The sequence below is a fragment of the Ruditapes philippinarum genome, unplaced genomic scaffold (genome assembly GCF_026571515.1).
Source record: "Ruditapes philippinarum isolate M1 unplaced genomic scaffold, ASM2657151v2 ctg5563_1_1_1_1, whole genome shotgun sequence".
Lineage (NCBI taxonomy): Eukaryota > Metazoa > Mollusca > Bivalvia > Venerida > Veneridae > Ruditapes > Ruditapes philippinarum.
In genome coordinates, this window is record NW_026859854.1 from 1 (window position 1) to 14,184 (window position 14,184).

At 31.0% G+C, this 14,184-nt stretch overlaps 1 protein-coding gene across 2 annotated transcripts; it reads right to left on the reverse strand.

The window, feature by feature from the left end:
• Positions 1 to 4,209: 4,209 nt before the first annotated feature.
• On the reverse strand, positions 4,210 to 14,176 carry LOC132758121 (tubulin--tyrosine ligase-like protein 12). 2 transcript variants are annotated; one of them, XM_060749634.1, is made up of 13 exons: positions 13,959 to 14,176; positions 12,773 to 12,927; positions 11,287 to 11,451; positions 10,432 to 10,468; positions 9,142 to 9,301; positions 8,406 to 8,539; positions 7,690 to 7,877; positions 7,264 to 7,482; positions 6,764 to 6,875; positions 6,181 to 6,335; positions 5,332 to 5,416; positions 4,933 to 5,001; positions 4,210 to 4,348 (listed from the first exon to the last, which is right to left on the reverse strand). In XM_060749634.1, exons 1-13 carry the CDS (start codon positions 14,091 to 14,093, stop codon positions 4,241 to 4,243), a joined length of 1,722 nt encoding a protein of 573 aa, XP_060605617.1. In that variant the 5' UTR covers positions 14,094 to 14,176; the 3' UTR covers positions 4,210 to 4,240. The 2 variants fall into 2 exon arrangements, with proteins under 2 accessions (XP_060605617.1, XP_060605618.1); XM_060749635.1 differs by having other exon boundaries at positions 13,934 to 14,071.
• Positions 14,177 to 14,184: the final 8 nt, after the last annotated feature.

A 14,184-nucleotide genomic window follows, 5' to 3' on the forward strand; every position in this document is an offset into this window, starting at 1 on the left:
TGTTTTTGCCACGGTCTTGACTAATAATTGTTCTGTATTCTCTGTTACTTCAGAATTATATTAAAGAAGTCTGGTAGTAAAGTACCTCGTATAGAACTAGAAGATATGGGACCTTCTATAGACCTGACATTAAGGAGAACTAAGATTGCCTCAGATGATTTATACAAGAGAAGCTTAAGAAAACCAAAAACAGCTACTGTAAGATATAAACCTTTTCTCTGTATAGTTATTATTCTTAATATTCTAATGTACAAGTAGTACTTTATTTATTAAAATAGACATGTGATGACTTTTTAATAAAGTTATTTAGTACAACTTCATTAGAATTCCCGAGATCATACATTATACATACATACAAAGGAAGAATTGATGTTTACCAGTCAAATATTCTATTAAGTTTCATCCATATTGTCATTTCTCTTGAAATTTCTATAAATGGCTATACTGTTGTAAAATGATCTTTACAGTAATGTTGTTCTCATAGATTTGCAAATAAAAAGGCCTAATTTATAGTATTTTACTGATACCATAACCTTAGTAGATTCTACTTCAAAGAAATGAAATGATAAAGTACAGTTCTCTTTTGTCACAATGGACCAAACATGAAATAATCTCTTCTTAAGCTTTTTCATATTGATGATACATTCAATTAAATTTCAAATACAGAAGTGAACATGTCAAGGGTAATATTGTAAAATTATTTTTCAGGTGAAGAAGAGGAAGAACATATCCCAGGATGCATTTGGTTCCCAGCTCGGTAGAATACTAATATGCAGAAACAAGACTTGGCAAACCTACAGACAAGAAAAATGAAGGGATTAAAAAGACAAAAATAAAGGCAATAATGAACCAGGTACCAGTCCTAAAAAGTCAAAGAAAACTGTAGAAGAATCAGAACACTTGAAGATGGAAAATTCTGTAGAAAATATACAATGTAAATTAAATCTTTTTGCTTTAGAGCCAGCAATTTTGAAGTCCCTCTGGCAACACACATTAATCTCAGTAAATAAAATGAAGTTGAGGAATAAATTATTTAAGAAAGATCAAATATGTACCAAGATATGGGACTCATTATTTTTTTCAATGAAATATGCAAACTCATTAATAAAATTAAATATTTGTTACATGGATACTTCAAAGACTTGTCTCACACCATTGTGAGTAGGAATCTTGTTAGGGACTTATTTTTATATCTATGTGAGAAAACTATCCTGCTACCCTGCTACATTACACAAGGTCTGTAGTTTTATCAGAAGTTTTCCTGCACCAGATAAGATGGAAAGTCACCAAAAAACCTTGTGTGACTGAAAACAAATTATTACGACAGTTAAAAAAAGTTGAGAGCTTTGCTAAGATCCTCTTGATAATTTATATATATTTTTGTGTGCAAGACAAGTTTTAAAATCTTGATTTTACAAGAAACTATCTAGAAACGGAAATAATTACTTGCGTCAATACCATCAAATTAAGATAAAACAAACTCAGTTATTTTAGATGTCTTTATTGTGCAAGTACATTCATATACAGTCATTTATAACTGTATTAGACCTATTGATTTTTCTGAATTCTCCAGGACTTCCAACTTGCCTATCGAGGTCATATTTTAAAATTTATTATATGTTGCTATAACTTTATTTAATGTTTGATCATGTTCAGACTTGGCTCCTGTTTGTTTTAATGTTTACTTCATATTGCATCTTTCATAGGAATCAAGGTTACCTAGGATGCAAAAGGGTTTCATACTTTTTCATTTGAAACCATCTATTATTAAGAATCTTAGGTAATTGGTATTTACGAAACTTGTATAAGCATTGAACTGGTAAAAGTTCAAGGTCTCTTTAACCTTAAAATTATATATTGTTTTTAGCAGGGCTGTCATTGATGAAAAATTTTGTATCAATATATCCAGAGACAAATATCAATGATATATTGATGACATCATGTATTAACTTTGAACATAGATTCAATGAAAAACATTGAAATATGTGTTATAAATTTGGATCATTGTGTTGTGCATGCTTGTATTAGACATTACAAATACTACTAACTAACCAAAGTGTTTTTCTGTTATTTTTGTCACTGACATTTTCCAAGTAAGCCCAGAAAACTGGAAAAAAAGTTACTTCTCTAATTAGGCAAAATAGAGGTATATTTTACTAACGGAAATGAATTTTAGCTTGTATCGATATTGTATCGGATGAAGAATATTGACAATATATCTGTATTGCGATATTCAATGACAGCCCTAGTTTTCAGTTTTGCATCTTGTTTGTACCTGTTTTTTTACAGGTTACCATCTAATGTAGATGTGTTGTTGTTTTTTTTTTTTCAAAACTTTTTTGGCACATTATATAATTGTGTATTAGGCTGTCTTCTGCATACCATGCAATGTAATAAAACAATTGACACTTTGTTAAAATCTATTTTCAAAACAATTTTATCATTAATGAAATAAAAATATCTTAACAAATTACTTTGTTGTTATTACAGTAAAATTAAATGATTAGACAGGTGTCTGTCTTATTACGGTGAAATAACATATGTTTAACAATTAATAGTTTAATTATTTATACAGTAATGTAAAATAAGATTCTGATTTAAGCTCATTTCAAATTTTTCTTGTATAACCTATATTAAATGAAAAAATAAAATATTGAATGTGTTATTAAAACAAGGACGGTCGGTAGGAGAGTTTGCTCGAAAATTTCTCAATAGTTGATAGTAAAATAACAGCCTGAATAGTGTAAGAATTAACAAATTTTCATTAAAAAATACTTGACGTAGTAAACGAGTCTTGCAAATTGACCCTAGAATTACTATCTCTAAAATGGATGTATTTCATTAAAATTTCATGCCAAGAGTTACCAGTATGTGCAACTTACATCCACCGCCAATTATGATCCAAAAGCATTGCATCTAGTTTCATGTGGATACATGTACCTTCAGAATTTTGGAAGATAGACGATGTTTGCATGCAAAACTTTAACCAGGAAATTTTCAAGTGCATGAAGGGCCGTAATTCAGTTAAAATTCATGCTAGAGTTATGAGCCTTGAATTGTGACCTTTGATGATCCAATATAAATGTGTAGTTCAAGAAAGTACATGTATTATTAATATTTGCTTACATATGATATTGTAAAAGAGTTGCATGTATAACTGGGTAAGTAGTTTAGCCCAACTTTTGTTCAAATAGTCGAACTTAAAAACGTTAAAACCTGTTCTTATTGCAGTTTAATGAAAAAATATTCAATGAGTAATAATATTCATTTAGTAATTTAATATTTTCTCACTAAAACATTTTCAAGCTCGCAGGCTATTTACTATTTGACATGTGCTTTTGGAAAATATCTTGCTTCCATGATATTTTGTCCACCTGCATGTAATTGTTTTTTCTGGTTTACATATTGTGTCATGACAAAGGTATGACTCTATCTTCCCGCCCCTTGATATCATTGAGAATAATGTACTGAATGCATCATTTAACATTTCTGGGTACTCTTCCATCCAGCTTGTGTAATCACAGGCAAAGTTAACCTCACTCAACATCGGCTGTACATACTTCTCCCTACAAGATTAAGAGGAAAAGGGTTATCTGATTTCATTATAACTACATGTTATATATATAGTATATAAATCATGTAGCATTGATGTTAACCCTTACCCTGCTGGCTGGAACTGAATTTACATCTTTGCCGTCTGATCATGGTCTAAACTGTTAGCTGTTCAGTCAGATATTTTGAATTTGCACTAAACATAATAAACGGTTATGTCCAGAATGTAAGATGGACAAGTCCATTTAAGATATACATGTAGTGTAATAAGAGTGAAAATACACCTACATGTATAATTTTGTTTGTGATTTCTTTCTAAATAAGCAATGTTACAATGTAACTATGTGCAATGTAAATCATAAATAATGAAGTAAAACTAAAAGAAAATAAGCAAGCATTTTGTAATTACAGCAGATGATTTTCATATAAGGTTGGAATGATATATCTTATTCAAACGGGAAACAGATTATTTTTTTATTTCTAGTATTACAGTGTCTTTGACTGTAGGGGGACCCAAATACAATCCAAAGCAAGTCTCTTACATAAGCTTGCTGTACACCAAGTTTCATTGTACCAGAGACCAAGACGCAGAGTTCATCTGAATACAGAGTTCATCTGAATAAAACCATTAGCATAAATAAAACATTTAATTTACCTTTTTTCATTTGTGCTCCACTGTAACAGTAAATCAATACCATAAAAACGGCCCTAGAGAGGGGAAAATGTCCAATCCTGCTGGGGGATCTTTACTGGTTGCTGCCTGGAATACTTCCAGAAACATCTTGTGTATTTCAGCCTTAAATAACAAATAAAACCATTCCTTTGTAATACTTTTATGTTATCTTCAATTGTTAAACAATATCCTAGGTTATCTTTTGGCCTGTATTTAACATAGCAAGTATGTCTCAGAAATGGCCTGTTTGGTTGGAAAAAAAAAGTAACACAGGTGCCAATTGGCTGTCACATTATCTATTAAAGCTGCATGCCTTCAGTTGAAGGCCAAAATATTTCAAAGATAATCAAACTAGAGAAAAATGTTCTGAGATATTAAGGAAAGTAAAAAAGTTTCAAGTAATAATTTACATATTTATGCAATTAATAAGTGATTTTGGTGATATTTACCAAAATGCAGTAGGGCTATTTTGCATATTTTAACCTTCTTTTTTGGTAATTGGGGTTATGAGTGATGTTTGCAATGTCTTAATTACTTTCTTTGTTCACTTAACAATACATGTATTTAACTTTTAATACATTTTCAAAATTTCAATGAAAATGAGCATAAATCTGGAGGTATGCTGCTTTCAACACACAACATCAAACAATAAGATATTTTAAATGATCAGTTCTTTTATTCAGATAATTATAAAAATAAAAATATACCTCTATAGTTTCCCATTTAAATCCTGGATTTTCAGCTTCAAACGGTTCTATAAACTGTTCTGTATACATCTGTCCATATGTTCAAATAAACAATTGTCATCAACATACAAATATACAAACATGACTCAAAAAATATAAAAACATAGTCAACATTTTATGACCTAGATTAAGGAAAAATCAAATTATTAAAGTCAGACACTCTTGTAATGGCAAATGGAAGAAATGTTTCTTTATCAAAATCCTAGTTAATCTAGTGTGATGTAATCACGTGTTTATAAACAATTACTGAACATTTATTATCTATTATTAAATTGTAAGTACATACATCATCTCAAGGTTTTTAGTGTCCAATTCTGAGACAAAGATATGCAAGTAAATATGGAAAATAGAAACACTTACACCAGGTCTGTATACGTTATATTCATAGAGACCAACATATGTCAAATGTCTCAAGAAATCATCAAAGTCGGTAAGCTCATACTGTCTGAAATTATGATTAAACCATCACTATAAACAAATATAAACTATAAAGAATTAACTAAATGTAAATAATATGAGAGGAACACATGACATTGGAACTAGTTTAAAATTTTATTATAACTAGTTTCTGGTATCAACTCCCCTTTTTCAAGCTAATTAAGACTTAAGTTTAAAACATACATGTAATATCTTGGAAATTTTATAATTTGAAATTTATTGGCTTCACTTGTCACTAATAATAATAATGTTCATAATTAATTAGCATTCTCACATTCCTTCACTAACAAAATATAGTAAAAGCAATGTTCCTCAACTTATCAAACTTCATACAACATTTAAACTTAATATATTTGCAAAACCACAACATACAAAGTATATTGTTTTCTATATATCTGACAACTGGAAAAAAAAATTAAAGGAACTCCACTGAGGTCCAAAAGCCTAAAAACATAAAATTTGAAATACTTACATTGATCAAATGGGACAATATACTTGGGTATAAATTGGAAATTGTATTTTTGAGCTATTCTTAGCCCAATTTGAAAGAAAATATTTCAATTTTCAGTACTTTTCAAAATTAGAATGATTATTTAAAAAAAACAAAAAAAAACAGAGTAAGCGAAATTTTGTACACAGGTGGTTATTGGTCTACATCAAATGGAACATTGTTCACCAAAAATTATTTCCAGTTAGTCATGTCAAAAAACTTCAGCGGAGTCCCTTTAAGCAAACACAAGTACTATCATGGTGCCAACTACTTATACTTACTTGTGCCCCCTTCTGACACTAAATGGTTTATACACCCAAAGTTTTAGTGGATTTTTACTGGCCATAAACACAAGGAAACGAAAGTCCACCTTCACATCTGACTTGATGTCCTCTCTGTAAATAGTAACTGTGTCCGAGATGTACTTACATGCTATCTATAAATATATAATATTTCCATGATTTCATGTAGGATAATACATACATAACAATTTAATCATATCTGCAAGTGAGACCTACAAGAATTTCATTAATACATTACTGTTACACATTAGCAATTATTCGCATCACCACACACACTCAAATTTATTTCTTTTAGTTGTTGCCATAAAACAGATGAATGTTGCCAGGGCAATTGCAGTGCTCATGTTAGTATATGACCTTGAAGAGCAAGGGTCGTATTTAAAAATGTACAATGAAGCTCTTGTTCACAGGTATGTTGTACACAAGATAAAGGCTGAAGTTAAAGTTGTCGGCCAACAGAGAGAAGAAAGCAGTATGGAAGGCATAGAAAAGTCATCAACACATAATGATCAATTGCAAATGAAAAGTGGAACAATTATTTAACTACATTTTATAGACTCACCTTTGGTCCACTTTCAGAGAAGCGTACAATTTGGTTGATATCATTACTAACTGTAATGTCTGCTGAGTTAGACAAATTCCAGGGCTTCAAAATCCACACATTATCCAAACCTCTGTAATAGTAATTAATTTATTCACTGCAACAACAATTTAGACCAAACAAGCAGAAATGATAACTTGTTATCAGCCGATATGAATCATCACCTCATTTTCTGAGTGTTATGATAGTTCAATACATTTGTTATGGGGTTTAGTTGTTCAGTCCCTTGGTTTGGCTATTTTGTCTTCCATTTTGTGATACCAGTGATTTCTACTTGCATAGAATTAATTTTTACTAGAAATTATGTACTGGCACCATGCTCATAAACATACCATCATTTTATTACTGAATCACACTAATATTATAGGCTACAAATTCAAAACAGTAAGCTAGTTAAATTGTACAACTTACTGAACGTTGTTAATATACAGAATGATCATATAAAAAAATATGAATCTTACTTTTCTTCTCGGTGTTGAAAGTAGGAAACAAATTTGTCCATTTCAGTATTTAGATTAAATGAGACTGGCAACCATTTTGGTGAACCTTCCAGGGTTTCTGGATCAAACTTTCCACTCCCTGCTCGTCGACACACAATTGGTAACAAATCTTTTACTGTTAAACACTGTTCACTTGGAAACTGATTAATGTATTTGTAAGTGCCTCCACCATAAAGGGAACTGAAATACATATAATAACCTTTGTTAAATTTCATAACAAGGAAAACAAAATATAATAATATAAGCCATATATATCAATTACTACCATTTTTGTGTGTAAAATGCATAATGTTTATCATAATCCCTATTCTAGAACGCACTTTATTTTAGAATTTGTGGCACAGTTGTCATTTTTCATCAAGTCAACATGATGTCATGTTAACATACCAATACTCTTTGAAGCTATGGCGTGTCCAGAGAATGTCTGCCTCTTCACCAGTTTCCACCATTACAAACCTGCTGTCCGTCAGTTCTGGGGATTGTGGGTAATCTAGACAAACTTTTAACTTCCTGTCAGTAGGTAGTGGAGGAACATCTGTCAGACCTGGTCCTGTGTCTTCTTCTATCCTGTGTGCCTGTTATACAGTAAAATTTTAACTGAATGTCATTGGATATCATAATTCTAAAGAAATATTAGAGGAAAGTATGGAAGTAAAATATCAGATTTTCACATAGTATGAATATCCTTCCATGGCCACCATTTTGAGGGTCATATAAATTACATGTAAATATGAATATTGTCAAAAAAACAGAGAACTATCAAAAATTTCTGCCTTTTATAATGCAACTTTCAATACTTATATTTCAAATGTTCATTGTCAAAAAAAAAGAGAACTATTAAAAATTTCTGCCTTTTATAATGCAACTTTCAATACTTATATTTCACATGTTCCATCTTAATATTTAAAAGAATAAAATATTAAAAGTATAGTGAAGAAGGATTTGCTCCACTATACAGTCAGCTGCACATAACTTTAATACCATTGTTAAATATTGAAATTTCCTCTATCTCTTTTCATACTAATATCTACATTGTAAATCATTTTCACACAGAAGAATTAATTCCACACATATGATCATACTAGTATGATACAAATATTTACAGAGAAAAAAGAAGGATCAGGCTCTGGTTGTTCATATGAAATATCTGTAAAGTCACACGGTATCCAGGGTAACAGTAGAGCTTTTCTCCTTACTGGATGCTGAATATTTGGTACATAATCTCTGGTTACTTCCTCTGAAAATTATTGAAGTAGAGCTCTAACAATTAAAACAATGTACACTTTAGAATACACAAACAATGTATTATAATAATTTACTTGTATAGCAAGCAATAATGAACTTGCATTGCTATCATAGTAACTTTACTATTTTAATGACAGCAACGTTAACATAGCAGTTTTTCTTAGAAACAGACATGCTTAATATAATACATAATAGTTAAAACATACTTATCATGTAAAATTAATACTGATATATGTATATAATCAATCATACAGTGTATCACTTACCGTATGTTACAGGCATACAATGTAATAAGAAGTACAGATAGCTAAATGGTCAATCTTTTTTTTTTCACCAAGCAAAATATTGAACTTAAATTGTAAATGTTTTTTATGTTATCAAATGAATGTGTTATTGATATTGTACTAAAAAACATCAACAATGTATATGAAGTAACATGCTACATATGTACTCTGCTTAAGATGAAAATTCTTAAATATGTAAGACATAAACTTATAGTTGATACTATTATTAAACCTGGTATCATTCATACATTATAAAGAATTGAATTATTTGTAAAGATGCTTGCATAATAAATATTTAAATTATACACACCTCCTTTCTCCAAATCTCTAACTGGCCATATGATAGAAAATGCCAGATTTTGTGGTCCGTACATGAAAGGTGCCATCTTAAATGAAGGCATGTCTGAATGTTGAATACGGGAACCAAACTCATCCATTACATACCATATAGGAAGACGCTCATTTGTACCCTGTATACAGAAATTATATACTTATACAGGAATGTTAATAAAGTGACCTTCAGCATTTAAATATGTTATTTTTAGATAAATCATTTCATATAATTGTTGGGCGTCCGTGGCCGAGTGGTTAAGGTCGTTGACTTCAAATCACTTGCCCCTCACCGCTGTGGGTTCGAATCCCGACAGGGACTTTGGATTCTTTCATGTGAGGAAGCTATCCAGCTAGCTTACGGAACGTCGGTGGTTCTACTCAGGTGCCCGTTCGTGCCTGAAATAATGCACGGAAGGGCACCTGAGGTCTTCCTCCACCAGTAAAGCTGGAACGTCGCGATATGACCTATACTGTGTCGATGTGACGTAAAACCCAAAACAAACAAAACAAAATCATATAATTGTCAAATCAAAAGAATTAAGATGGAAAATACATAAACAATAAGGAAACCCCCTTTGTCTCAATACCTCTTATCTACCGATCCACTCTATATATTTATATTAGAAAATCTTCAATTTTAGACATGAATGTCACTGACATGTTATAAATAGTCCTCGGATCATTGTTTTGAAAAAGGTTTAACAATGATATGATGTATTTTTCCAAGCTAAAATTACTGAAATACTTAGTTCGAAACAACACAGAATTGTTTTCCCAATTGTTTTCCGAACAGAAAATAAAAGCTGAAGGCTGTTTTAATACCATAATGTTTCTGTAAATAACTTAAGACATTCAATAACAATCTTAAGCCTATTGAAACACATTCTTATCTCTCTATGTACTAATATTAAAGTGTTCACTGAGGAAACTTGCAAAGAAATGGATAAATTCCTTATCAGATGAACATGCATTGGAAATTGAATATGAAATGACAGTCAATAGTAAAGCATTAACTCTTGATTCTGGTGAGTTAAAAGCGATTGAATGTTGTAATTAAGTATTAACAAGTAAATTAAAGAAAGTGGTGGATGCCGATTGCTCCAGCTGCCACTTTGACTCAGGTAAAATCATACAAGGTTTAAGAAAACTTTCAGTGCTGGTTCAAAATTTCATTCTTTGCCTTAGCAAAAAACTTGCACTACTCTCAGAAAAAAACTAATCCTATGCTTACAATGATGTTATAGCAATGTGCAATATCATAACTTACTAGTTCATAGTTCCCAATACTGTATGTGTTATTAAACCTAAAATATGTGTAAAAGAAATACATTTAATAACAAAATACTTCACTGCAACTATAAACTGTTATTAAACTAATGTATACACTGTAATGGAGAATCCGCATATACATAACTCATACAGTGATTTTTATCTGTCTTTTTAGATCAAGATATACCACATAAGTATTTTGACTATTAAAAGCATTGCAACTTTGTAAATATAAAAAATAATTTATTTCTTATTGTTTTATAAAGGTTTAAAGTATCAAAAACATTCTTTTCAATATATTTCAAAAAAGGGTAATCAAACGTTTGTTAAGCTTTTAACATTTCAAAAGTAAACAGTACCTTTAGTTTACATTGTTTCTCAATATTCAATGTATTGCGACAATAATGATTGAATGTATCGCAATTTAACAACATATCTTTATTTTAATGTTGCACCACTAATATTTAACTAGCCATCATCACAAATGGCAATAATTGCAAGACAAATATATTTTTTTAAACAATCTGTCACAATACAAACTTTCTCTACCTCTTAGAATACAGTGTGAAAAGTGACTTACTTTACCTTACAATGTTAGTTGAATAGTCATACCAGTCTGCTCTTGATTTTCAAAGTTTACAGCATTTTAACATTGAGATCCTTAACAATGGATTGTCCCAAATCAAAATCAAGACTCGTCCCTTACTATCTAATTCATAACAGTTAAAGTTAAGTTTTGTAAATTTTTACAGAAATATTAGATAATAATGCTCAATTATTAAACTACCAATTAAGGAAACAAATGTCTAAAACATTGTACTACAAGTTTTAACAAGTTAACATAAAGACTAACTTCCACATTTCCTTCAGTATATCATCTATTACTTCTTTCTCCTCTCTATTTTCTATTGGGACGTCCATCAATGCACACATCCTCTCCTTCAGCCCTGCTACTTGCATCAAGTACTGCCTTGCTTCATGTACACGATATGTCCATGCATGATCAATAAGGTAAATACTGAAAGTATACAATCAAACTTCTATACCCATTACAATACATGAACTATTGTAAAACTGATCAAGAGAAAATTACCCCAATGAAAACTTTTCATACTCATATTAAAGAAGATCAAATAAATGCAATCTTTAGAACACCCATTAAAGACTGACTACTCAAAAATCAGAAATTTAACAAACATGCACCTTCTTTGGAATACTGAAAACTAAGTTTTTGCTAAATTAATAGGATTAATCACATTTATTTTTTAATTGAACATTGTCTCAGTAATAGAAAGAGCATCCAAACACTTTGCTATCTGATTTGTATGAGAAGGAATACCCCCCCCCCCCAGTATAAATCAGATTGCTGAGTGTTTTGATGTTCTTTCTCTTTTGCATCATAGTCAAAACTAATAACACTTTCCCCGTTATCACAAAATGAAACCCCAGAAAAGAAGTAACCAATGAACATTTTTTCTATCCCTATCCCTTTCTCTGCCGTGACAATAAGTAAACTCCCCAAAAAATTAGCCAATCAATGGGTATGCTCTGCAGTGCTAGTAACTAATTCCTGTGCTCCACCAGTTCACGCAATGTGCATGTATATGAATACAATTTAACTCTTGACACATTTTCATCAGAAAGGTCCCAGAACTATGATACAACTTAAGATTACATAATACAGATCCAGAATATATGCTTGACAAAAGAATCTGTGCTAGATTCAGGATAGTGAACATTTGTGCCAAGTAATTTCAAAATCTATCAAGGGATGACAAAGTGTATGGACAAGACACTAAGACTCCTTTCTCAGCTTTTGACCTCACTGTAGCCTTAACCCTTGTCATTTTGTAATGGGTCTGGGTATTGCATCAAAAACAAGGTCTTATGTTTGTGAATGTTTGTGCCAAGTAATTTCAAAACTCCTTCAAACAATGATAAGGCAATTGACTGAACAGACAGACTTGATGTTTGGTCTTTAAATTCTGTGAGCTAAGGACCCAAATCATGTGACACATTGTTTTAGATAGTGAATATTTGTTGCAAATTTAAAGAGAAACTGTTAAGAATTCAAACAAAACAAAAGTGATTTTGCAGACTGATTGATGCCCAGGCCAATTAAATTGACCTTGGAGCAATTTCTACAGCTATTGTACTTTGTTGTGTAGAGGATAATCATTAATTTGCCCCATTGAAAGGAATGCCTTGTTTTGTTTACTATAAGATGGCTCAGACAGGAATACAGATAAGGCAATTACTAATAAAATTAATACATAAAATGAAATAATAATTGCAGTTTAGTTCCTTGAAAATTATTGAACAAAGACACAGTAATTTACTGTTTTTTATCGATGCATTTGATCCCGTCTTCATTATTGACAATAACTCTCCAAGTATTTCTGCTGGCAGCATTTTCTTCATTTCCCTCACTGACCTCATCATCTACCTCCTGTTCAACACACTGAATCTGGAACACCTCACCAGCATCAAATATCTGAAATAAAAGACAATCAAAGTGTGGGTTAAATACAAGGCATCAAGCTTAAAACATGTGACATACAGAGTAATTAGTCTTCTACATAATTATATGTGTTATTCAATAAATTAAATAAACAATATAAAAAAAGAAATCATGCAGGATTAGTTGACGGTCTTAAGCAGAAAAATTGGTATTTACAATGAAATAATAGTGATTTTTGCAAACTACTTGTTTGGCAAACTTATTTTTGAAGAGATATGTGAAAATGGTTTTATGGATGTAATCAAAGTTATATTATAGAGGTTTTTTTTATGGCATTTGACAGTAAATTCAATACAACACATTTAGTACAGTAAGACTAAGATATAACGAGTTTTTGCCATCAATATATTACAGGGAAATCAAAGGCCTTGTGGACCCGGGCTTCTGCTTGCCAAAGCTCTTGACTGTATACATATTTAAAAGGGAAGCAAATAAAAACAACTAAAAAATATACAGATTTCTATACCTATCAGAGAAATTTTCAGTGTCTTTCTTAGTTGGGCACCACCGTTTAATTTTTTTAATGTAAGTCAATGAAAATCATCCGGCAACTAATTCAGGCTAAGGAATAATCATTAAGGTGTTCCGATTGTTAAAGGAAACAGTGCATTAGACCGAATGACACCTCTAAAACAAAAAATATACATGTGTATAGTCTGACAAACAAAAGTCCACACCCGCAACTCACTACTAAGGGCCCATAGCCAGTGTAAATTAGTTCAGGCCAGTGTAAAATTTAAGAAAATTTAGCTAAATATACAGTAGAATAATTCAAAACTGGAATTCAGGGCAGTAATTTCAAAATCTAAAATTCATTGACTGTGGACTGGTAAAAAAAGTTGGGGTCTATGGCCACAGTACTGTAATAGTGTAAAAAGTAATTCCAGAAAAAAAATTATATAGACACATATATATTTATTTCAAGAATTACATTTACACTATGGCAATACTTTCCATAGTCCCTGCTGGCTGGGCTTACAAATAACTGGTGGTAGCTTGGTCACCTCATTTTTCAACTTTCTAAAAAGAGCTGCCCAGTACAGCTGTGGTACACATGAATTCTCCAATTGGTTTTGATGGACAAGTAAAAATTCCTCATAGGTTAGATCTACTTCTTCGTCGCAAGTTTCCTTTGACATTTTTGTTAGAGAGTTTATTTCTATATTTTCAATTCCTTATGATGTTTAATAGTTAACATGTGTGACAGATACACAAATTATCACGATTGGC